Consider the following 27,049-nt stretch of genomic DNA (forward strand, 5'->3'; position numbering starts at 1 on the left):
TGCAAGATTACTGGCTCTTCTAAAAGCAAACAGAACACATAGCTATTAGATTTTCAATATAAGCAAATTTCTACCCTTTCTCTCTCCTCCTCAGAAAATAAAATTTTCTTCCCTAAGATTGACTATATAATTGCTTTTGTTTTTTTTCCAGAAAGGGTCTCACAGTTTAGTCGAGGCTGGCATTGAACCCATGAGCCTCCTGCCTCAGCTTCTTGAGTTCCTGGGCATTAGAATACGCTACCACTCTAGGCATTCCATTATAAAACAATGATTAACTGCCAAGAGTTTCTTTAAAGAGATCTGTTTCTCCCTATTCTTACAGTGTCACCATATGCTTTGTCTCTCTCTTACATACCAACTGAGCTGCTCTTTTATCTGACTGATAATTTATTATTTTTCTCTTTTAGGCATCTTTCTCTTCTCGTGATGATCAGAATTTGTAGTTGCTCATAAATGCTTCTACTCTTATCACAAAGCTAACCTAGCCTCATAAAGTACAATCCTAAACCATGAAAAAAGCCTCTTACTGGTAGATATTTCAGCATAAGTTGATTCCTAGTACCGCAGGGGAATCTGCATCCCTAGTGGTTCTTGGCTCCATCTCATTACCATATGCAGAAGCTGGAAAAATGAACTGGACACAAATGTTTAGGGGTCCATGGTTCCTTTGTATGTACTAAAACAACACAGAGCTAATACACAGTAAATGAACAAGCGTTGTAGGTTATTTTTCACTTACTTTATAGACATGTGCATTCATAAATTCTGATACGATTGTGAGAAGCCGACTCTGGTGGGACCAGACTCACAGATGCATTGGAGCCCTGGCACAGATAGAGTGTGACTTCACGTCGACAATTTAATCAGCCCTTCTCCGTCAAGGAAAATGGGGTTTTAGTGCTTGCCTATTAGCAATCGCATGCATAATATGAAATTGAGGTTTGGGGAGGACGGCCTACCATCTGTCTTCCTGATTTTCTTTTCAGCCTTTCATGCCCAAGTTCTACTGTGTATCAGACTATCATAAAGGAGGGTTTGCTCACAAGACCAGACACTGGTGTAACCTTTCAACTTTTGGAATTGTTGTTGTCGTTTCAGAATTATTTATGTGTATGAGTGTTCTGCCTGCACAAAATATGTGCATCACATGCGTGCCTAGTAGTTGTAGAGGTCAGAAGATGGTGTCAGACCCCTCCCCCCCCGGATCTGGAGTTAAGTGGCTGTGAGCTACCATGTGGGTGCTGGGAACTGAGTCCAGGTCCCCTTCCTGAGCAACAGCTGCTCTCATCCTCTGAGCTGTCTTTCCGGCCCCACTTGCAGAGTTTTAAAGAGTGAGGTCATCGATGCTGCCACCTGGGTTATTCTTTGAGTGTATTGGAGATTATGCTTGCTTTCAGGAGCCAACCTAGGCACGGGGTCAGGTTTGTACATGGAAAAGTTGGCCAGTGTTCTTTGAGAAGTGTTACATCTAATTTTTATAAAAATGAAACCTGACAGAGAAAGTGGATTATAACAGAGGCTTGTACAACGGTGCTCCACCAGACTGATGGGAATAATGAAGGTGTGTAGAATCTCTCTTCCAAATTCCAATATGTTAAGATTCTTTTATCAATAATATTGGTTTTTTTTTTTCTGCAATAATATCTGCCTTGGGGAAAATCAGGTCCAATGCTGACAAGCTTATACGTCTCAAAATATGCTTAGGGTGCTTCTGTGAAATTGATTTCTTTAAGTATTCTCCATGATGCAGAAAGATTGCCTAAAAGAGCACCCCCCAAGCCTTTCATGTGTGACTACACTGGTGTGGCAGGGCATTTATTATGCTATAAATTCCGTCACTGATTTTGGCCAGTCCAGATTGATTCTGCAGTAACTGTAAGTAATGAACCTTCTGGAGCCAAAAGCAGGGTGGGTAGAGGAAAGGGAGGGGTAGCCAATACTCTCGTGGCTCTGAGAGTACAAAGCAGAAGGATCATTTAGTTGCAGCTTTTATCAGATCATGCAGCCAGTACCCTACAGAGCAAGAAAACATACCCAGTCACACGTACAGGTTCCTTTCTCTGGCTTCAGCGACTACAACAGCAAAAACAACAGGAATAATTTGGGGGGAAAAGAAATGATTTATTGTTCCTTTACAAACTTGTTCTTTTTCATCTTCCTCTCTCCACCATCAGACGTCCATGACTCAGGAATGAGATTTCCATTCCTGGGACTATTGTTTCGATCTGAAATGGGACCCAAAGGCTGGTATATTAAAGGCTTAGTCATCGGGATAAAGTTGTTGGAGTGGATAGCTGAACTTTTAAAAGGCGGAGCGACTTTTAAAAGTGGGTGACTTTTAGGTTATTTAACTGTGTGGCCTTGGAGAGGATTGTAGGACACCCCCTCCCTTGCTTGCTCTTTTGCTTCTTGTCATGCATGCCCACCCAGATGTGCCACCACAGACCCAGAGCAACAGTGCCAAGCACTCCTGGACTGAAGACCAAAACCAAACAAAACAAAAAAAGAAATCTGTTGCTTTATAAACTGAATCTCAGACATGTGCTTTAGTGATAGAACACTTTAGAGGGGCTAGACCTCAGTCCCCCATACCCAGAGTGAATGACCTCTCTGACACGATGAGGTGCCCGGGGGCTTGAGGTAAGCAGTCCTCCATTCAGACACTTGTAAAGAAGAACACCAGTTACCCTGGGTAAGCCGATTTCTGAACCTGTGCAGAAACTGAGAAGAGTGAGGACCCTGACCTTAGGCGTTAAGGGGCAGCTGACAAGAGCAGGCTATGGCAACACGTACTCACCATAGCAGCTCCATCTCACATCAGAGGGGTTTCCTGCGGTTCTTTATAAAGAAATGGGCAGAGATTGGCGGGATGGCACAGAATGTAACCCAGGCTCCTAAATACCAATGAGATTGAGCGCAGCGGGGGGTGGGGGCAACCTTTGCAGCAAAGAAAGAAAGAAAACATGGGCATTGAAGCCACACTCCACTTAAGAGATAAGCCAAGAAAGTATGCGTTTCATTCTTGCCTATCCACTCCAGCATGCTTATCAGATTGGGGCTAAGGTGAAAGTGGAGCAGGGAGAAGTCGTCACTGGGTAGCCACGCAGGTGAGCAACATTTTGTGTCAGTTCTGGAATCAGTATCCCCCCATCCCTATCCCTCTGAATTTATAAAAGACAGAGGTACAAACAGTCCATTTCAGAAAATTACTAAGAAGCTTCATTGTCCTCCTTATCTTTTCCCCTCAAGACAAATACCACAGCTCCTTCTGAGAGTCCTTCACCATATCCATCTCCCTATTCCTCTGTAACATCATAGAACCAGAGAGCTGAAAGGTCTATAGATGTGTTGTTGAGTCTCATGAGGTGGGACCGGCAGAATGAGCCTCGCTGAAGAGATTGCCATGTAGTTTCTCACAGAAGAAATCGTGGCTACAGCAGCCAACCCTTCAGTTATGAGAAGGAAGAGTCGGATGCATGGGGAAGCTATAATCAGTGGCAGAGGAAGGCACTGGACAGCACAGGCAGATCCAGAGCAGATCTCTCCATCTCTGAAGGAGACCTCACACTCGAGTCATGCATTCCTCCAACGTTCCTGGAGGTCACTCTCCCTTCAGGGATCTACTGGGTATCTTCAGGGATTCATGCATGGGTAGAGCATGGAGAAGGCAAGTGGTGTGCCAATGAAAAGAGCCACAAGGTCCTGCCTTCACCCTGCTTTGTAAGGGAAAATAATGAGTTTTGAAAGATTCTAATTTTCGATGTATTCATAGAGAACTTGTTTCACACTGAGCCCCGGGCCCTACTGTAAGTCATGGCACATGGGCCTCCTCCAACTCAGTTCAGTCTGCTACTTCAGTGACCAAGCTGAAATCTGAACATGTCATTTAGAAAATTAGAATGATTAAGAGAACTGAAAGGCTGGTGAACTTCCAGAACCCTCTGGGTTGTCTTCTGGGGGGTCAGGGCAAAGATATAAAATCTGCCTATAGACAAAGAGAAGCATGGTTATATGTCTTTCTGAAATAAGTAGGCAATTCAGTAGGCATATTTATGACCAATTAAGATGACCACAGGGTCACTTGGTGAGTTGCATAAAAATTGACCATTAATTGAGTAGCAAAATATTTGAACCAAAGTTGATTCACACTATCATTGTAGCCTAAACTCAATAGCGGATGGCAGTGTGAATACTTACTGTTCCAGCCTAGCAGAGCCACCAAAGAAATTAACTACCTAGAAAATAAAAGTTGAAATTAATGAGCAGAACACATAATTGTTGTGTATAATGTAGCTTTTGTGTACATATTAGTTAACATAAGAAATCTTGTCATTGTCATTATGGTTGACTTGGGCTGGTTAATAACAAGTCATGGTTGAGTCCCAGTTTCCCCTGGTATGTCCCTGACCTGAGACTCATTTAGCCTGACTCAGTTGCTTCAAGCATCACAGAGTTACTATGATATTAATATACAGCATTGGTGTGAAAGTATTATGAGAACTATAAGTGACTGGCATGACCACCCAATATTGTCTTTATTAGAGCCTAACTATAAAATCCTGGATATTAGTGTCTTTGGAAGGTATTGGATTAACATCTGTTTAGCAATAGAAATTTATCTCTTCTTCATTATGTTTCTGGTCTTGGGACATTTATTTTTTTTTTGGGGGGGGGGGGAATGACCATTAAGAGAAGCCTTCAGATTATCCATTTCTGAAGACAGCAAAGGTAGAAAACATGCTGACAGTGAGGATGAAGATAGGCAGAAGTTTCACCATGGCTGTGTGCCACAGCAGAGTCTGGGTGCTTGGGTTACAGGATGAACTAAAGTACCCATGAGTCAAGGCTGGTGTAAATAGACCGGGTGGCCACCAGGAGCTCCTTAGGGCTCCTTCCCACTGCTATTCACTTTGGTTAGCAGCTAATTATCTCGCTAATCTATCAGCTCTGAATATGATATTTTATTGATTAGTGATTGAAGCCCATATCTAGTCTTCTTTGTCCTTGCAATGGCGTAATCACTTTCCAGAGTCTTAAATAATGTTTTGGAGACACGGGTGCCTAGAAGTAAACATGGTAACAGTACCTCCTCAGTGCCCAAGGTGGACCAAAAATACCATCTATCTAATTCATGGCCTGGTATTTCTGCACTTCTGATAGCACGGCTTCTTAAGGTACTCAATTGTGTTCAGAGAATGACTAATTGCCAAGAAGAATCTTGTTAATATAAGTGTTTACAGAGAAATCCATCTTGAAAGGCGTCTGAAATGCAAGGGGAGGCTGAGTAGCTTTAGACGGCCCAGATGGATCAAAATAGGAATGGATCGTGGCAGGAGACACAAGTAGACAGTAAGTAGGAACACTAAACTGGATGGATGTCTGAACTATATTCCAGGTGTGCAATCACAACGCAGCACTTCATCTCTTAGCCTCCAGTTTCTTATTTCTGGACTGGAGATACTAATACCTGTTCTCCCTGTCTCTGAGGAAGTAGCGAGGATCGGAAGAAATGAAATTAAGAACTTGTGAATTCTCCTGCAATAGAATCAAGAGTACCTCAGCAGTCAGCCTCCCTCCTGTAGTCTTGAGCTTGTGAGATAGGCAGAGAAATCAGACACATTCTGTGCCTCAACCGAAGGGAACAGCCAGAGGCACAAGGACAAAGCCGTCCTTGGAGGGGGACTGGCACTGATTAGGTGAGAGAGGAGAAGGGTAGGAATGGGAGGGGAGAGGTAGCTTTGGGCTTGAGTGACCAAGGGGAAATGACACTTAATTCATGCCTTATTTTTTTCATAAGGAATACATGTTATTTCTGCCAATGAAAAGGAATAAAGAAGACACCCCAGCCAGAAAGGTGGCATAAACAAGGGGAAGGAGGCAGGGTGGAGCAGGTGAGAACAGGCAGATGCAGGAGGAAAGCCATGGATGATGAACAGGCTCTGACATTTGAGGCTCAGTCATCACAGATCTTCCCATGATAAGCTAGGTGATCTGAATTCTATCCCACCACAAGTGACCACGATTTTTTGTCACAGTGAGATTATTGATAGCACTTTATACCGCATGGTACTGTACTGTAATGAAGTATTAAATTTCCTTGCTTCTTTTGGTTGTTCCAAGGATTCTAAAGGATAGGAATGAAAAGATGACACACGGGAAACCATTGACTTGAAATTTTACCCGCGTATGGGTAAAATTGTGGAATTTATAGATTTGGCCTTTTATAGTGTCTGAAAGTTCCTGCCTGTTCCATTCAAATCGGGTTCTTTTTTAAAATTTTTATCACTTTCTTAAGTTGAATGATCCAGTTCCTCTACTTTCTCTTGAAGACCTGAGAGCCTGTCTTCTGCCAGCCCAGCTCCGTTGGCTTCCCACTTGGCTTTCTATGAGACTCACTGAATTCCCATTTCACTGTAGTTTTTTCATTTCATGCCATTTTTTTCACTTCCAGCTTCATTTCAGTTGAGATTGTGTTTACAGTTTCTATCTCTTTATTTCATTCGGTTTGCACACCCTGACTTACCCTTGTTATCTCTTTCAGCCATGCGATAGCTATATTTTTAATTGTCAGCTTGACACAACCTAGAATAAACTTGTGGGGAAAGCCTCAGTGAGATGGCGTCTAGACCAGGTTAGCCTGTGGACATGTCTGTGAGGAACTGTCTTCATTGCTCCGATTGCTGTGGGAGAAACTAGCTTGAAGGTGGGTGGTACGATTCCATGGTTTGGGGCCCTAAGGGTACAGAAGAAGAAAAGAATCTAGCTGAGTACTAAGCATGAGTTCAGTATCTTCTTATGTGCCTGACTATGGATGTGATAGGATCAGATGTCTCAAGCTCCTGCCACTGGGACTTGGCCACAGTGATGAACTATAGCCTGGAATTGTGGCTAGGGCAAGCTCTTTGCAAGCTCTTTCCCCCTCAGTTGCTTATTATCAAGAGTACTTTATCGCTAGGGAAGAACCCGTGCAGAGGGAGTGTTGCTGTCACCAGCCACACAGCCACACATCGATGATAACTATGAGCCTCTCAATGACTCTGGAACAATTCTGTGGGAAGAAAGTGGAAGGGAGCGTTCGGCATGTTAGGCTATAAAGGTTATTTGTTGCTGGAAACAGAACTTAATTCTTATCTTTGAGGATAAGAACACTGAGAGAAGGCAGGCTCCTGAGTGGGATAAGGGCTCTAACAGGAACTGGGAGAGGAGTCATTCATGTGATATTCTACTCAAGGATGTGGCTCTGTTCTGCCCATGTCCTGAAAACTAAGTGAGGTTGAACTGAGAGATGTTGGATTAGGGCTGGAGGGATGGCTTGGCTGTTAAAGGCTAGGCTCACAACCTAAAATATAAGAGAGGTGATGGACTGGTTTGTTTGCCAGAGGGTATTTCAGATTGGGAAAACATTCAGGCTGAGGCTAAAAAAAGTAGTGATTGGATAAGAGACCAGCACCACTGAAGTGGAGTCTCCTCGGCTGCCCTGAACTAGTGTAAGGATGCCCTAATGGGATGCTCTCACACCTTATAGGCTGCATCTTATGGGGATCCTAAGCTAAGAGGGTTCTCTGCTCCTCAAAAGCAACTTTATAGGAGTTGTTTCCTCAGGCACAGCTCACAAGAGCAGATACAGCTACGGTCCAAGAGGGTTTTCTGCATCTTAAGCTGGCAGCAAAACTCGGCAGTGTAAGCACCATGTGTGTGGTATCAGGCTTGAAGGCATGAAAGATGAAAGAAGGGGAGGGGACCGTGGAGAGCAAATGAGGCCAGGGACCATGTGTCAGTCAGAGGAGGCCTTGGCAAGCCCATTGGGTGACGAAGCTGTGACGGTGAAGGAAACCCAAGGCATGTAAGCGATGCCAGGACCATAGGACATCTGCCAAGGAGAACTGCGAGTATGGCAGGCTGGAGTCTAAGTCTATAAAAGCAGCTGTGTATACCACAGGTAGCAGGTGGGGATAGAGTGTGAATACCTCAGCCCTTTAGAACCCAAGTGATAGGAGTCCGAGATGACGTGACAGGCAAGAAGCTGCATGATTGGGTGGGTCCCTGTGTCTTCCTTTTTTTTCTTTTCCTTTTTGAAATAATGCTTGTTCTGTATCGATAGGTTGGAACGGATTGGAATATTTTCTATTTATTCTTCTGATTTTTAATATAAAATTATTTTAAAATATATTTATGTTTTATGTTTATATATCGTAGGGAAGCTGATAGTTAAGAGAATTTTAACTTGGAATTAGTTTAAAGACTGAGGGGACTCTTGAAGTTGGGTTGTAGTTTACATTATGAGATAAACATAAGACTTTGGGGACAAGAGAGAGAGAGAGAGAAGGTTTGACCTTAATATGATGTGTTTGTATGTCAAGTTGAGAAGGAATAGAGGTGTGTTGTGTAGTTTTAACTGTCAGCTTGACATAAGGTCAGGTTGGTCTGGTGATATGCCTGTAAGGAGTTTTTTTCTTAATTGGGTTAATCGAGGGAAGACCTACCTTAAATGTGAATGGCGCCATTCTCTAGATTGACTGGATCCGGACTGTCCAAGTATAGAGGAAAAGCATGCCTGCACACATTAATTCATCCCGTGTCCTTGACTGTGGGTGTGACCAACTGCCTGAACGTCCTGCCTTGGCTCTAGCCTTTGCAGTCGCTTTTGTGGGGTATTTTATCACAAGGTTCCAGCCTGCAGAGTTGGGCACTACCGCTACCCACATTCATTCTTTACCCTCCTAGGTCTGGCTCCCGGCCGTGGGTTCCTTTGTAACTGTGGTGGCTTTAACACCCAGCACTGTACCCAACAGAGGGAATTCATACAAGCCTTCCCAGTTGTCTTTCTAAACCTGGGGGGGCGGGGTCAAATCATATAACCCTTGCTTCAGAATTCCTCAGGTGTCCCCTTTGTCTCTAAAACAAACATCCCGATGGCTTTGTGCGAGTATGCCACCCCATGACCAGGCCAGCGCCACATTCCCCAGCCTTGCCCAACTGCGCCACTCTGATGTCTCCATTCCCGAGTTCTGAATACAAAATGTTCTTTACTGTCTCTGCTTGCGTGTAAGTTCTCTCACCTACATGCCTGTGAGTCCTAGGTACTCATAAACCCCCTAGGCCAGTGCTGTACCCTACGAAAGTCCCCCCGCTGCTCCTGGGTACTTTATTTCTTCCTTATGCTTGGCATCCTCCTGTACCAGAGGTCTCACTCAGAGTTTGGCTGGCATGCCCATCACCTGAAAAGTCTGCCACAACAGGACAGGGCTGAGTGTCAGTCCCTGGTAAGGGATCATATAAAGAACAGGGGCAAAAGAGCTCTTTAAGGAAAAGGTAATGGGTTTGATTTTGGGTTCTCTGTAAATTGACCCCTTTGCTGTAGTTTCTCTTGGAGAAAAGTAAGACTCATTTAAGCATGTTTTTAAATGACTGCCTCTATTAAGATGTGGGGTGACTGCACTTTAAAATCCAGGGTTCCACTTATTCCTTACTCAGCAGAAAAGCTCATGCAAACAAAAGGAAGAAACTGACATATTTTGGATTGACAGGTGTCAAGGGACACTACCATCTAATTTCCTTGTTGATTAATTTGAAGGTAATTTCCTGGTAACCCCTGCATTCCAAAAACGTATTTTAAGTGGCATGTTGGTAAAAGAAAATTAATTTCTCTGCATTAAACTTGCCAGCTTTTGAATTAATTGCATGAGCATAACAATCAATTAATAAATGTTAAGCAAACAAGGTAAAAATCGGTCAATTAAAAATGACAAAATTGCTTCCAAGGGTAGATAAAGCATAAGATTGTCAGAATGCTTCCTTCCAAGCTGAGATCGCCTGCCTTGGGACAGTTCACCTCCCCTTTTCAGCACAGCATTCAAATTGCTGAAGCTTTATTGTACTTCCTTATAAATAAATTACCACCTACACCGTCATGGCTGCCGTCACAGCATTCAAGAAACCAAACACAAGTAGCAGTCCCCCAGCAACCTGAGAGACGGTCACTGCTTTGGGTGGGTTCACTTTGCACATGGATTCCTAACGAGGGACCTTTGCCAGGTATACCAACGCTCTAAAGGGTAGCCAGCTCGCTCTGCCAGGAAGTTCTGTCTGTCGTCTTCCTCAGACAACTTCCAGAACCTCGGCATGAATGAGACATGGCAGGACCTAAGGAGACCGTTGGCCTTCTGAGAACATTCAAGTCAAACCTCCGAGTCTCGCTTTGGGGGGTCATTCCTGCCTAGACCAAAGCAGAGCTAAGAAAATAGAGGCTGATACCCCTCCCTTTTCTCTCAGTAATTATGACTGAGCTCCAATAATCAAGAGAATCATTGCTACGTTTTTAGCTAAAATTCCAGGGAAAAAGCACAATGTTGACACTATTGAGACTATACCCAAAGAAGCGTGATTTTAATGATAATAGGTTTGGGAGAGCCAGTGAAGAACTGCAGGAGAACAGCACATTCCACCCAGATCTGGGCAAAGTGCATTAATATCCCATGGTTTTGTTTTATTTAGTCTTTCCTGACTGTGTAAAGAATCACCTAAGGTAATGGGAGGGCTTGTGGGGACTACATCAAATAGAACCCTCCAAAGAAATTTTAGTTCCCTCCCCCCCCATACCATGTATAGGGACCTCACTACAGAGGAATAGTTGCTCTGCAGTGTCCTGCAAGTTTACAAGATGGGTTTGTTTGGCCACTGACACTTGTGATCTGACCCAACTTTCCCAGCAACGTCCATCCTTCAAAGGCTGAAAGTCATCGCTTCTTGTACCTGTTCACTGTGCCTTTATCTGCTTTTCTGCAGAAGGACACTGCACTCAAAGGGCTGGACTAGGCTGGGCTGGGCTGAGCTGAGCTGAGCTGGGCTGGGCTGGGCTGGGCTGGCTGGGCTGGGCTGGGCTGAGCTGGGCTGGGCTGGGCTGAGCTGGCTGGGCTGGGCTGGGCTGCTAGAGAGCAGGGGCTGATCCCACAGAAAGTCTGAATGCGGGCTGGTGTGAGTGCCCCTGGAGAAGCCTGCATATGAGCACAGTTGCTGATTTCTTCATTAGAACCCTCTGCACTCCAAGGGCCATATGCTTTCAAGTTTCTTTAAATGGTATTAGGGAAAAATATCCTCAAGGCATTATTTTTAAAGGGGACTTCAAACGTTCCCCAAGAAAAAAAAAAAAAAAAGAAAAGGATAGCACATTGGAACTCCAGGGGGATGCAGGAGAAATCTCCCTTAGCAAGACTATGAAAATGGAGCCATCTCTTCAGTTTCAGGGGCAGAGAGCGTGCTGGTCACAATCAGGGATAAATTTGAAAAGTGGGTGGGGAAAGAAGCAGAAAATCTCCAAATCCTTGAATCTTTACCATAAAATAGCAAAGCAGATCGTGTCTTGAGGAAGGAATTTTTTTAAAAAAACAAGTTTTCATTTTATATATGATTCAATAGGGAAATCTAACTCTCCCCCAAAATCTTCAGTGTGCTCCGAGCCTATAAAATCTTCCCCCTTCATTCCACACAGGAGAGAGATATAACAGGATCCCCCTTCCCTGCACTTGGGTTACATAGATTCACGCTGACTCTTTAAATAGTGGAAAGACAGGCCACAGGAAAATGCAGGCTGTTCATTTGATGATGCTCTATAGAGAAGTTTTGTCCCAGAGGTCAAATTCTCCAAAGTTCAAACTCTCCTCTCTTAAATCGGTCCCAACCCGATTTCTTTGGCTGCAATGATGTCTGGTTAAGAAACCAAAGAAGGCATGATCATTGTGGTATTATATATCAAAAAGACTCCTGGGAACAACCCACCCCCCTATTGATAATTCTAATTTCTTATGTATACTCTATTCACTCAGAGGACAATACATTGTATGCTAAACCATGAACAGTAAGAACTGTTCCCTCTGTGTGTAGGGTTGTATTACATAGAGATGCTTTCCATTCTCCCTGTCTGTTCCCACACTTGAGTTCCTGGTGTCAGTTTGTATTTGGCATCTTGAACATATTAAGGTTTCCCTAGTGTGTATGATGTTATTGCCAAGAGCGCACTTGCAGCAGTCTGCACTAGAACAGTCTTTGTGCCAATTACTTCAAAAAGTATTCCTGAAAATAAAAGAGGAGATGGGACTTTTGTTGTTGTTGTTATAGAGTGTGGTTTCGATTTTAATTTTTAGAATCGATCTTTCCCAAAACGATGACTCCTTTCAGCTCTGGGCTGTGCATCTCTGTGCCCCAAGCCTTGTTTTAAGCCCTGCTATAAAATGGAAATCCTGATAAAGACATAGAAATAGCGACGGAAATCAGCAAGACAGGGGGAAAGTGCTGCCGCTGCTGACACTCCACCCTCATCTATTTAAACAGCTTCGAAAAAGAGACTGCTAGAAGCTGGTTAAGGACTTTCCAAATGTGTGACTGTAAATGACTATCTCTAATCATGGCGGAATAAACCAAATGCAGCAAATGAGCTGGCGGCTCGCATAGAAGGCCCGAGACTGTTGGAATTGCATCTGCTGAATGGATAATGACCCATGTCAGTGCATGGGTCTTTGGAAAGTTAAAGTCCTAAGTTTGATCAATTCGTTTATATATGTACACAGACAGAGAGGCAGACAGACATGCGTGTATGTATTCACACACACACACACACACACACACACACACACACGTACATATTTAGGAGAAGAAAAGAGGAAAATGTCCTCTGACATTTCATCCTGAATTGGTAGGGAAAGCATTGGGCAAGTATTAACTGGGTTTGATCATTAAGGAGTGTTATATCTAAATTCATGGAATACTGGAGTTTAAAACTGACCTACCTGTTTGCTTTAAACAACCTTAACTATCAAGCATAAACATTATTATTTATGTTTTTCCTTTAAGAGGAAAATTAAAAACAACTCCTCCTCCTCCTCCTCCTCCTCCTCCTCCTCCTCCTCCTCCTCCTCCTCCTCCTCCTCCTCGGGAGACTGCCCCCCACTGACGGTCAGCCTGGCTGTCAGGTCTGTGTGGCTAACCCTAATTCTCTGACTTCTATAACTGAGGGGGAGAAGAGTTGGCTCCACTCAGTATCTAAATCACCTCTCAATGTTTTCCTTTCTGGTCAAAACACATGCGTTATCATCCCCTAGTTCTGTATGACGAAGGAGGAGCAGGCCAGGTGCCCTTTTGTGAGGTCACCTTCATGTTTCTTCTTGGCTAGGACTGCTGTCTTCGTGCAGGGAGCACTTAGTTCATGGCTCACGGCTGGCTTTGAACATTTGTTGGCTTTGTTATAGTTTAGAGCATCCATATAAAATTCTGCCAGCAAGCTTGAGAGAAAAATAAGAGACGCAGAATATGACTGCTTGTTGAGCTCAGGAAATGTATGCCGAATGTAGCAAGGAGTTAAGCGAGGGCCAGGAACATACCCTTGCCTTTGTTTCTAGCCAAACATAGAATTTATTAGATCTTTCCCAGTAAGATATGAGCCTATGGGTTCCAAAGACAGTGTATCACATATCATAGCATCTCTCTCCCTGAGAAGTAGAGCGGGAGGAGGGAATAGGAAGCCAGTTTACATCCCTTGCCTGGCATGAGACTTGTTCCAAATCTTCTTTGTTTCCTGACATGGTTGGAAGATACAATCAAAGCCTGTTATATTGAGAAGAACTGCCTCTCTGCCCTGTCAGTGGCGCTAAGCCACAAGGGGTTCTGGGCGGCCAGGAAGGGTGATGCCCATCCTCCACACCGACTGACAGGGGATGAGAAACTTGCCCTCTCCTACAGCACAATGGTGCTCTGTCCTTCTCTAGGGGACTTTTAATAAAGTAACTGAATCAGGTGAAATTTGATCAGATGTGTACAGCTCTGTCTTCTCACTTTGCCACATAACAATTTATAGAGGTGTTTCTACCACGGTCCTGTTTTATTAAATGATATTTGAAGTGTTCCACTCTCAGAGAAAATGTGGTTTATATCCTTGGCATACATTTACATAATCTCGTTAAGGAGATCTGGCAGCTTAGTTAAACTATCCCAATAATAATAATAATAATAAAATCTTATCTCTGGTAGAAGAAAGATTGTTTTCTCCAGAGGGAACAAGAAGCAGATATGGGGCCTGGGCCCATTTTGAGACCTTTGGCTGTAGCTGTAGTTCCATTTTCCATGTTATGTATTTGAGGAGATAGATGAGTAGTAACTTATGTTTGGAAGACCCAGTCATGGATGGAGAGGATGCTCTATCTAATGTATATTAAATGTGGGTTTTAAAAGGGAATTTTTACTTGTTGCCTTAGAAAATATTTCTATTAAAAAATAAAAAATAAAACAAGGGTGATGAATTACCAGCAATCTCTCAGCTCCCCCGCTGGAGCCATCAAATTAAGGGTTAACCTCCCAGGATCCCCTGAATTAATCAGGAGCTGAGCCAGCGGCAGGATGGGGAGGGGGAGGGGATTGGCAGAGCTCAGCCTCCCCCCAGGAGGCTCCCAGCACAACAGAGCAGCCCACTGTGGTATAGCCACTGAGAAGGCAGACCCTTTCACAAAGAAAAGAGCAAGCACCCGGAAGCCTGTCTCTAGCCCCCCACGCACACACTCCCCCCACACCCCACACCCGCACCAGCTCAGGCCTCCTGCCTATCAGGTGCCAATCCTCCATTGTCTGGGAACCAAAAAGCAGCAGGTCTGACTATTTTTCAGTATGGAGTTCATCATAAATACATGCTTTTCTCCTTTGGAAGTCAGGCTATGCGTGCCCCTGGGTGGCCTTTTGTAGGCTCCATGGGCTCATCCAGCTCTCCGTGGAGAGAAGCTGTAGCTGGGTGGACAGTAAGGCCTGCCAACCTCTGCCATCCCAAGCAGCAGGGAGAGCCAATGCCCAGGACCTCCTGAGAGACAAAGAATCTAAAGTGGTAGAGATGGGACCTGGGAATCCACCTTCCTTACAAGCGTTCTTTTCTCACGCGGGTACAATTTTAAGAAGCACTCATGCCAGAAGCTGTTTGGGCGGGTTGGTTTAAACAAAACCCCTGCTGCCACCGTCCGTTACTTCGCAGTTTCTAATTAAAGAGCTCACTCTCTGTGCTCTCCCTCTGCAACCTGGTCTTTGAATCCCGTTGGGTATCTGTGTGCGGAGCAGTCTAAGGGGACTCCCTCTGTGAGAGTACCGATGCCCATGCTCACACACATCTCTGTCTGAGTGGGTTGCCCCTTCAGGACCTGAGCACCTCTGGTGAGAACTGAAAGACTCCCTCCCTTCCCTTCGTGCTGCTATCTACAGCTTGAGACATCCTATAGTGTTCCAGCTGTGTCTGCTTCCTGCATCTCTTCACTGGCTCACAGTAACCAGATAAGCATCATACAGTAATGCTCCTGTGGCATCGAACTTCCTCCTTGCTCACCTCCATCCAAAGCTGAAAAGATGTAGAAAACTAACACTCCCCACATGATTATAGCTCTTCCCCTTGGCAAGACTGACTTCTGTCAGCATTCATCTCTCTTAAAGCACTGTCCTTGTGCCTAGACTTCTTCTTCTCTTCCCCACTACTTTTGAGCCCACCTGAAGCTCTCCCTACCATCTGTACCCAGTATCAATAACCCTGTTACTATAAAGAAGACTCTTAGCATCCCCTGAGTTCACAGACCCCCTTCATGCCTACCCAGTGACATTCCAAGACCACCTGTACTCTTGAACATCTTCCCTTGGCCCTGGAAGAGATCTATCTGCCTTTTATTTCCTCCTAGCCCATAGCTCATATCCTCTGAATCATCTCTGCACCATCTTGCAGTGCATCTGCATTTCTGCACGGGTCTTGCCACCTCCTTGAGAAGACTGTCATGTGCATTTGAAGTCCTACTGTAACTCGCATCAAATCCACAGTTTTAGTTTGAAAGTCTGCTTCTAACACTAAACTCTGAGATCTTGCAAAGAGGAGGGGAAATGGCATCCTATACCCTGCCTCACCGAGAGTCTAAGGGTTCTGAGCTCTCTACCCCACGCTGTTTGCTTCTTCTATAAAGGGACCTGGTTTCACCTAGGGCTCAGAGGGGAAGTTGTTGGTTAGCTGTCTTTTCAGGCGTTGTACAAGGAACTTGGTGGTGGAAGTTAGAGATATAGAAGATCTTCTCAAGTAGCCCCCAACCTATGAATATAGCCTCGATACTCAAAAGAACATTCCAGAAGAATTTGCATGCGATGATATCTACAAGGTCAATATTATTATGCCGACGTAAATTAAGTGGTTGTGCTCTGGGCTAGTTATTTTGGCTACAAAGACAAGGCTAAGCTCTTATCTTTCCCAAGTTTGGGGCCACCTCAAAGCCCTCCTCATTTAAATAACCAGCTGACTACCCCTCTAAGCTACTGGTTTGATATAATCTATATTCTAAACCAGACTTCTACACGGGAAAGAAAAGAAGCCAGAAGCAGCTTAAGTTTTATGATAAATTTAGGCTCCCTTAAAGGACAAGTAAAAATCTCTTAAGATGTTCTAAACCCAGAGACGCCTATAGCCATGTCTGTCCCCTGCCCGTTCTCATGCTCTACTGTGCTTTACATCAGGTGGCAAACAACGCCAGCACTTCTATTTGATAACGTAAACGTTTCCTAATATTAGAAGCAAGATTTCTGCCTACAGGAAAGGAACCTAGCTTCCAGGTGTGGTTTCCGTGTGGACCTTCTTCCCTTGAGTACCGACAGAGAAGCTTTTATCAGGGTCTTGCAACAGACTTGTTTATAATGAGACACTCTTGAGGAATGTGTGTGTCACTAGGAGGCAAATGCAGGGAAAGGAGCATCCAGCAGGGAAAGAACCGGCCGTGTGTCCAGGCAGTGTGGCTTGTCACCACTCTTAAGCTCTCTCATGTTCTGCAGACTCATTTACAGCACTTGCATACAGCTCTCATCAGGGAAGGCTACGCACTGGACCATGACTTTTTTCACTTTGGGACAAGCAAGCAGTGCCAATTTGCCTGGTTTTATTATGATGGTGGGAATTCAGCCTGGAAATCCCTGGGTGGAACTACGTGAGGAGTTGAGGAAACTTCTGGGCTCTTCTGTGTATCTCCTGATGATGAGAGTGTGAGGTTCAAATTTCTGTGAACTTGAGCTTAAGGGCAAAGAATCTCACATTGCCAAGAACTCTTTTGAAGAATACTGGTAGATTAGAGACCAGAATGGGATGACCCTTTGGAGTGCAGATGCAGTTTTAACTCAGATATGATGCATAAAAATCACTATTGATGGAACTAGAGAGATGACTCAGTGGTTAAGAGCATTGACTATTCTTAGGTCCTGAGTTCAATGCCCAGCAACTGCATGGTGGCTCACAACCATCTGTAATGGGATCCAATGCTCTTTTCTGGTGTGTCTGAAAATGGTACCAGTTTACTTAAGTACCTAAAACTAAGAACATTCTGGAAATCCCTTTTGATGACCCTTTTTGATGATCTGAAGCTAATTTATTAATTCCCAGCTGTCCTCTGAAAACCCACAAGCTATAGTGGGCTGATGGGGCAGCAGCACCAAGCACACTGCACTGGGTATCTGGTTATAGACTCTCCTAGAGATCATCCACGTCCACTTCTTTTCCACCATTTTCTGTTTGAAGAATTATCACCCTGGCCAAAATGGATGGCTTACCATGGTTATCAGAACTAGGACCAAATTCAAAGGCCTGTTTCCAATTGTGTTATTTATACTCCAGAATGTTTCTTAAATTTTAAAGGAACCATGTTATTTTTTTTTAATATTTGACATAATATTAAAATTGGAGCTGGTATATCTGTGTTTATAATCATCCCCACTTGTGTCCTTAACTTTACAAGGAGGCTAGAACCAACCTTCTGAATACTAGAACTAGAGATTCTATGACAAGCCTGCACTTATTTTAGGATGTCACTATAAAAAAAGAAAAAAAAGAGTATCTAGGAGGTTTCAGAAACTTTTTTTTTATGTGAGTGGTGGTTGCCTGCATGTATGCCTGTGTACCAGGTACATACAATGCCCACAGAGGCCAGAAGAGAGTGCTGGTTTCCCTGGACCTGGATTTAAAGACAGTTGTGAGCCTCTATATAGGTTTGGGGAATTGAATCCAGGTCCTCTGGAAGAGCAGCCAGAGCCAGGCATGGTGGTGCATGCCTTTAATCCTAGCACTTGAGAGGCAGAGGCAGGCAGATTTCTGAGTTCGAGGCCAGCCTGGTCTACAGGATGAGTTCCAGGACAGCCAGGACTAAACAGAGAAACCCTGTCTCGAAAAACCAGAAAAAAAAAAGAGCAGCCAGTGCTCTTAACTGTTGAGCCATCTCTCCAGAACCCCCTCCTCTCCCTCCCTCTCCTCTTATCCAGGAGATATAGTCCAAGACCCCCAGTGGCTTTGAGTGTAGCCCAGGGGTCAAGTCTGCCCAGTATATACAGGGCTCTGCATTCATGCTGATTCTTAACAACAAAAACAGGCAGAAAAACCAATCTTGTCCAGTGGACACCTGGAACCTCAGTGGTACCAAACCTTGATGTGCTGTGACCTCCCTAGGAGAGACTTGAGTTTTTATACCAGCATAAGATTTACAGGAACTGGGACTGAACCAAATGTTCCCCTAACCCGCCCCTCAGGTCTCCTAGCATTCCTGCCTTTGCACGTACCATCCTGCAAATGTGTACATTTAAATGAACCAATCGCATGTAACCACGCCAATTCTCCCCACCCCCAGACCCTTACCCTATAAAGACCTCAAGCTCTTGGGCCTGGTTGTCGACTTTCTCTGTCTCCTGCGTGAGATACGTGAGATACGAGTCGAACCGGAGCTCTGCCAATAAAAGTGCCTCGTGTGGTTATAGCACAAAAAAAAAAAAAAAAAAAAAAAAGATTTACAGGAACATAAGTCATTATAAAATGAGTAGCATAACAATATACTGCCATAGAAACTATATACTGCCATAGAAACTATATGAACATTCTCTCTCCCTCCGTCCCTCTCATGTTTTCTCATTCTCTTGCTTTCTCAAAGTTTCTCATTGTGCTGTATCTCCTGACCACAGTTAACTGTGCATATGAAGGGAGGACGGCTCCAACTGTTACAGAGTGAGGGAGCCTCTGCTTAGAAAATAACAAAAACATACATTGCCTTAGGCTTCTGGTACCCGAAGGGACCAAAAAATGCCTTTGGCATTTCCCTCTCATCTATGTTTTCTCCATTGATAATGTCATTGGATTTCTTAGTTTTTAACTATCATCTCCAAGGAGACAAAACCTTCCAGAGCAGTACCTTCAACTGTCATCACTAAGATACCCATCTCTTGCTGGTAGCCACCTCTTGGGCACCTTTTCTATTCTCCCTGCTCCCTGGGTATTAAACACAGACTGGTCCCAGGGGAATTGTGTTTGTCCTCATACTGGTCAGATAGATGTTCCTACATTCCCAATTGCTATTTTTATCGTCACTGTCCTCTGACACAGGTTCCAATGTTGTATTGTGACACACGGGAGATAGTTCAGGCTGTAAGAGCCTGCCTCACGTGGCTCAGCCTGCCCGGCCTCACAAGCATGAGCTCCTGAGCTTGGGTCCCGAGTACCACAGCACGTGCATGTAACCCCAGCTCTAGCTGGGTACAGACAGGAGGACCCCTGGAGTTCACTGGCCAGCTACCTTCGCTGAATCACTGAGTCCCATGTTCAGTGAAAGGTCCGATCTTGAAACGATAAGGTAGAGAGCAACAAAGGAAAGCACTCAACACGACCTCTTTTAGTGACAGTTTGGGAACTCTGGTTTCTTTAAACACACACACACACACAGAAATATTATAAGAATGTGCTTTCATTTTATCCCAGGTATAAGGATGTGGGGCTGCTTCAGACTGACCGCAGCAGCTGAATATGATTTGCCTCATGCTCTAGAAGAGGCGTGGTTTTGCCAGCTACAGATAATTTCTGCAATCATGTGACATTTGGAATGACGGGAATACACTTTCCATAGGATGTATAAATGATAAGGACCTGAGAGGCTGAAGTTGGATAGTTGTTGGTCATTTAGGGAGGTTGGTTCTGGTTTGTTAGTAGCCGTGATCAAAGAAGAAACAAAAAGAAAGAAATTAGATCCAGGGATTTTCCTATTCTCTCCCCTCTATCCTTCTTTCTCTCCTATCTAGTATTAGGGAGTAAAACTGGGGAGGAGGGATAATGGGAGGGAAAAAGATGAACCTACAAGTACCAAAGACCTGCTACAATCTCTGGCCTCCAAGCATAACATGTACACACATGAATGTGTGCACACCTGCTCATACACACACAGAGAATCGTGGCAGGCTTTGTTGTTCTTATCTCCCTGCTCTATGATTGCACCCATGTCAACAATATATCAGTTTCACATAGTCTTCCTAATCTATTCAGCCAAAGTTTCTCTTCCTGCCCTGCACTCACAAGGAAATTCCCATCGTTGTATGAATGCACTCCCTAGAGCAGACACATATTACATTTCCAATCAAACCTCCCAGTAGGATGGAAGACCCATATGTAAACATTGATGCCAGTGCCCTGCTCCCTGGGACACTTGATTATTGGGCCTTGGGTGTAGGTATAGAGACTTCCGGACCCACTCTCCAGAATCCAGTGTGTATTAAGAACCACTGGTGCAACTCCAAAAGCATCTGCCAGACACTTGGGTTGTCAGCATCCTCTCTGAAGCCTTGAACATAAAAGCTAGGGTCTCAGCCTAGTCCTACCAATCAGGATCCCAGGGAGAAAGACTGGGAATCTACCAGTGAGGGAGGGTATCACATAACTAGGACTGAGAGTCATTGTCTCCATCACCCAATGTGCCATCTCCCTCTTATGAATATTACATAGATTTTGCTTTGTCTCAGTCTAAACTCACTGAAGATGAGGTCATACTGGAGTCTCTGTAGTCGGTTCTCTGGCACCCAGGAAGGTCATACATACCTTTCCTCCAGATCACTGAAAAACCGAGGAGAGCTTTGCTAAGGAAAGCTGGCCCACTGTATTCATAGACCCCACACCCAAGGATTCAACCAATGACAGAGGGAAAATAAGTGGGGAGAAGTCATCCCATCTGTGCTGAATATCCACATATGTTTTTCCTTGTCATTACTACTAAACACTACAATGTAACAACTTATTTATGCAGCGGTTACTTTATATTAGATGATAAAAGTAATCTAGACTTAACTTGGCATATACAGGAGGATATGCACAGGTTCTATGCAAATCTATATAAAGAACTTAAAAATGGGCCAAGCACTGATGCTTGCCTGTAACTCTGGCATCCAGGAGTCTAAAGCAGGAGAATAGTGAATGTGAGGTCAGCCTGGACCCAACTTCAAAAGGTGGGTTTCAGAATTACATGCTGATTTCATTATTTTATGGGATCCTAGAACCAATCCCTCAGATATGGAGGGATGTGTGTATTTGTCCTCCTGTGGCAGGTTTTTAGTATTTTACTTAGAGACTGAGAAATAAGATGGTTCTTTCAGTTCTCTTGGTATCAAGATTCAGAGCTAGGATTTGAACCCAGGTCCTCTTGACAATGCTTGCTCTTTTATCTCTTAAGCCTAAACCCAACAATGAAAAAAAGAAGGGGGGAGAGAAAGAGAGGGGGAGGGAGGGAGGGAGGGAGGGAGGGAGAGAGAGAGAGAGAGAGAGAGAGAGAGAGAGAGAGAGAGAGAGAGAGAAGCTGTCAACATATTTGTATACATACTACCAGGAACATTCTGAATCCGAACATAACCTGTCACATGGAAGTAAAGGCATTACAAAATAGGTTTAGGACAATATATTAGTTTAAACCTAAAATTTAATCATGGGATCCAAAAGAATTCCTTTCAATCCCACCCCTCTTGTATCTTTTCTCCTCCATAGTTTGTACAGTAGCCCAAAGAGTTTTCAACCTGAGCTTTGGCTTCTGGGTAAAATTGCTCTGAAGATTCATAGTTGGACTTTACCTAGGGTAGTAAGCTGCCATCTGGCATACAATTCTAACACTCCATTCAGTAAGAGTATGTACATTTAAAAAATCAGGCATAATAGTGTTCAAATAACACTTGCACAAGACCCAGAAACCAGGCTCTAGGCAGCTTTCCATTTCTAAGCTAAGTGACAGGGCGGACAATGGGCTTCCCAGACCCTCTTTTCTCACCTAGTGGAAAAAAAGTCATATTTCAACCAGATATGAAATGTTATGGTCTATCCAAAAATAAGACATTTGGCCAACACTAAGTAGATGCTTCCTCCTTATCCTTGTTGCTTGATGTTAAAGATAAAATGTTGTTTTGTTTTGTTTTTTTATGGTTTTTCGAGACAGGGTTTCTCTGTGTAGCCTTGGCTGTCCTGGAACTCACTCTGTAGACCAGGCTTTAAAAGTCAGAGAATTCTTCACCAGCTATAAAGCATCTATGCCAATGCCCTCCTTGGTTTTCTGGATGTCACAGTGGGATAGTCACTGTTGTCCCCATTTCACAGGGGGAGAAAATGAGACACAAAGAGACTGAATGCTTTGCCTCGGGTAACAGAATCAGAAAATTTTGCAAGTCTAGACCTAACTGGACCCTGCTTTGTCTGTCTTTCAATATCACAATGGCCACAGTGAAGCTTGGAGCTCAGAGGACAGGCAAATGCGACACAGAATCCCCTAACCCGCATCTGCCCAGACGCCTTGAAATTGCTTTAGAACGGAATGCCAAGCAGGGATTATTTGGTATATCATTCCTGGGTGTGTGTTTTTCTGAGCATTTATAGATCTCCGAGTTTCTAAGAAGCTGAGTTTTCCTGATAAAACAGGACAGATCATGATAAATGAGCATCTATGTAAGCCTAGCTGGGAGAGGATGAGACTGTAACATCCCTCCTGTGAAGTTAATCCTGTTTCTTTTAGCTATTTCTTTATTAGTTAATGAGGTCTTGCAGAAAAAAAAAAAAAAATGTGTGTCTCTGATGGTGTTTTAGCACCCTTGCCTCCAGGAATGATTTCAAATATTCATAAAGTGGCTCATCTGACCAAAGCTTAAAGCAAAGGTGCATTAAGTATGAATTTACTCAACTTCAAATGTGGGTGGTCGAAAATCCACTACTGAAATAACCTAAATACTCCTCTTGGCTGGGGTTTTCCACTCCTCCTCGGCTCTGGGCGCTCTTGTGAAGGGTGACAGGGTAGGTATTATTTACCACAGCCAGGACTCTGAAGGGCAGCCCCGGAAGCTTTGATCCCGCTTCCTGACTGACAGGAGTGTGTGTTGCTTTTGGAAAACAGAATAACTTAAAGAGAAGCAAAAAATAAAGTGGAAAAGGCATTGCTGGCTGAGCCCTGGGGAAGGAGAGCAGACTCCAGATGGTACTGCTCCAGAGAGGCGAGGCGAGGCAAGGGAGACTGACTCGCCACTTGGCTTCCTCATGGCAAGGGAGCAAATGTGGCACCTGGATAGGTGGAGTGATGATCCACCATGATAGATCTGGAGAGTAGAGCAGATGTGGAAACTCAACCACCGAACAGGGCTTCTTGTAGACTGAACCACAGAAGTCTCCTGTTGGGCCTGTGTTGTGATCTACACAGAACAACAGGGACCTTAGAATGCAGCAAGAGTTCACATCGCGTGCACGCACACGCACACATACACGTATGTACATACATGAACACTTTTCCAAGCCCTGGCAGATACACCCCCATTCCCACAGCCATAGAAACCCATCATGGTTTTCACCCATTTATGGTTTTGTTTGTCTAACACATCATTTCCCGTGCTTCTCCTCTGATGATTCTGGGTATTACGTATACTTCGGCTCATAAACCAAACAATTCAGACCAATACTGCCCCCGGAGTCCCTAGGCAGGTACCTCTGACATGCCACAAAAATACTGTGCATCTTCCTGACTCTACCTGAGTGTGAGCTCAAGGAAAGCATCAGGGGCCAAAATGCCCAGCGTGCTGCAATCGACCACTGAGCCCCTGGTAACCTAGCACTGCCCAATGAGAAATGTCTGTCATCAAAAGACCCCATTCATGTCGGAGCCCTGAGTCTGTTATTCAGACTTTGGTAAAAATGACTGAACCTTCTGAATACGGGAAATCTCTGAGCCACGACTTCCAGAAAGCAGATGGCCATGTAATCTCTCTCACTACAAAAATCGGAGAGAGAAAGACATCTTTTACTAACAAGGCTAATAATTCAAACATTTCCTGCTGCAGCTAGCTCAGCGCTCAGCATCTTATTCATAGGATCTGATAATGAATTTTCTATAAATGTGGAAGGGGGGGAGGAGTCCTTGAAAAAAAAAAAAAAGCACTATAATAACACTGCCTGAAAAAGTCTCACAGCATGTGTGCTCCGTGCTTCTCTATGAGTACGTGGAGGTTTGAAGACAGCCGTTAGGACTTCGAAGATACAACCTATTATTGGTTGTTCCCAGTGAGATTTCCCTCAGAAGAAATAACCTTTACTTCTGGGATGTACATTTAACTGGTGTCCTGTACTTAATATTTTTCTTTTCCAGGTGATTCACATAACAGGCCGGCTTCGCCTCAGAGTGTCGCTGTCCCACGGGAGGACCGTCCCCAGCCAAATCATGGGTCTCGTGGTTGTGGCTCACGCCTTGCCTCCCCCTACGATCAATGAAGTCAGAATTGACTGCCATATGTTCGTCACTCGAGTAAACATGGACCTCAATATCATTTACTGTGAAAATAGGTACTTTGTTTTCATGTTCATTTGCCCGCTGCGCACTGCCCATTGGTGAAGGTTTGGTTTTGGCTGCCTGAAAGATTTTACTTCCCCAGTGAGGCTCATTATAAATCCTGATCTTGTTTTTAATGACTGCTTGGACTGACACCAAACGTGCTTTTTTATTTAAAATGTACATTGTTTCCCTGATTTACATTTGGGACAACAATTGAATGAATTGGGATACCCAGACATCCATCCGCTATAAAGAAAGCCCATTTTGGCTGAGGACCCAAGTACAGAGCAGGGGTGGGGTATTATTGGCAAAATGATGCAGTGAAAGGCATCTCCTGTGCCTCTGGGTGACCCGCTTCCCGCTAATTCATGGGCCTGGCATCCTGTTGGGCAGTGTCCTCACACACACTTAGCACAGGACAAATGAGAATCTGAGGCCCCCAGAGGAAATCCGCTGCTGCAAAAGGAATTTGCAACACTATTAAATAAAGCTTTGTCATCCTGAAGAGTTTTCTTTTATAAATAAAAAAAAAAAAAAAAAAAAAAAAAAAAAAAAAGGTGACTCATCCTAGAAATGGGCTGGCAGTTCGTTCCCAAGACTGAGCTTTTACAAAAGGGACACTTTAGCCTATGGCTTGAAAGTTCACTTTTTCCATTAAGCACAAAGCAGACAGAGATCGAAGATGGTGCACCTTACAGACCTTTCACCTGGAAGTCACCAGCCCATCTGACTGACATGAAGAGGGAATCGGGGATGCAGAGCGAGGGGAGGAGGGGCTGCAAAACTGTCCATCTCCTGGTGCTGCAAGGAGCATTACTGAGGCAGTTGAGGGAGGATGCTTTCCGGCCATAGATTGTTGTCAGGTTTGAAGGCAATATATGTCCCCTGAGCCCTGTGAATGTCTTCACAGGGGAAACCAGAGAGCAGCTTGCTCAAGTGGCTTGGGTAATTAACCTCTGCAGAACCTAGCCAAGAGGAAGGCCAAAAGCGCCTGGGTCCACCCAGTCCACTGGGAAGTGCTACTAAAGCTGAGATTGCATTGGGAATGGTCTCCTATTTCCAGCCAGAGACTGGATGGGAAGAAAGAATTTATCTGAGCTCTGAGGCTCAGTAGTGCAGACAGTATCATGCACCTGTCTTTATTATCCAGTAATTACGTCTAAATCTGCTCAAGTTTGGTGGGCATTTATAAAGTCTTCCATCACCGTGACCATACACTCGGGTGTGTCAGTGGTGTTCTGGAGAGGACACAGGAGATCAGGAAATACAAGTCAGCCAGAAGACTTGGCAGGAGTGGCCTCTGACTTTGGCCAAGTGTATCTAGTAATCACCCTCCAGTCTCAGGTCCAGTCTCAGGTCAGCCTACTCCATAGGTAAGCGCTTGCTCCTGCTCCTGTCAGCCTGGGCAAGTTTGATTGGAAGAAGAGTCACAGCCCCTGACTCAGCAATATCCTGTGAGGTTTCCCCACCTTCGATTTTTCTTTAGTGGTCAGGGTGAATGGTAAGAAACCAGTCAGAATAACCTCCCTGAGGAACTTTCCATATATACACACAATGGAAGAATACAATTAGCATTTACAAAGCCATTTAGTCTCTAAGTAGGCTGCAGGACAGAGAAGGAGACCAATGGAGAGACAGAAAGGAGAGCAATGTCAGAAGAGATCAAGCCTCAGGCTAGGCTCAGCTCCATTATCACCACATCTTCCAAAAAAATGATGCCAAGTTTCCAGTGAATGTTCTTTTCTTTTCTTTTCTTTTCTTTCTCTTCCTTTTTCTTTTCTTTCCTCTTTCTTTCTTTCTTTCTTTTTCTTTCTTTCTTTCTTTCCTTTCTTTCTTTCTTGTTTTGTTTTGCTTTTTTTCAAGACAGGGTTTCTTTGTGTAGCCCTGGCTGTCCTGGAGCTCACTCTGTAGACCAGGCTGGCCTTGAACTCAGAAATCCACCTACCTCTGCCTCCCAAGTGCTGGGATTAAAGGTGTGTGCCACCACTGTTTGTTGTGATCAAGTGACTAATTTTTTTTAGCAAGCTTTCAATGTCCCATTCTAGCAATTGAGATTCTTGTCTGTGACCTGCTCTTAGCTTTTTTCTTCCCCCACCCTACCCCCCCAAAAGTCCACCCACTAATACAATGTATCATTCTCTCCCAAATGAAGATGACAGCAATCTAGAAATGTCCTTTAGTAAAAGCAAAGGCATGTTTGGTTTACAGAAAAGCTGCCCTAGGCCAAACTCAGGACTCTCTAATGTCACTCCACCCATGACCCTCCTCACCACACCCTACAGGTGAGGGAGCTGAGGAACAAGAGAGCTACTCTTCTGGCCTGTCACTCCTAGCTCCTACGGGTTTATTCTTTTTTTTTTTTTTTTTTTTTTTTAAGAGAAAACTTTATTAATCTGGGTGATGATTATAAAGAGGTCCGTTTC

At 44.2% G+C, this 27,049-nt stretch overlaps 1 protein-coding gene across 5 annotated transcripts in view; it reads left to right on the plus strand.

The window, feature by feature from the left end:
* Window positions 1–27,049, plus strand: part of Npas3 (neuronal PAS domain protein 3) — an 819,449-nt gene that overhangs the window by 769,838 nt on the left and 22,562 nt on the right. For all 5 annotated transcript variants that reach the window (XM_029541027.1, XM_029541028.1, XM_029541029.1 and 2 more), the window contains one exon: window positions 24,444–24,637. In XM_029541027.1, the coding sequence (XP_029396887.1) occupies window positions 24,444–24,637 (194 nt within the window). The remainder of the gene's footprint in view (window positions 1–24,443; window positions 24,638–27,049) is intronic.

This window comes from Mus pahari, chromosome 7 (assembly GCF_900095145.1).
Source record: "Mus pahari chromosome 7, PAHARI_EIJ_v1.1, whole genome shotgun sequence".
Taxonomy (NCBI): Eukaryota; Metazoa; Chordata; class Mammalia; order Rodentia; family Muridae; genus Mus; species Mus pahari.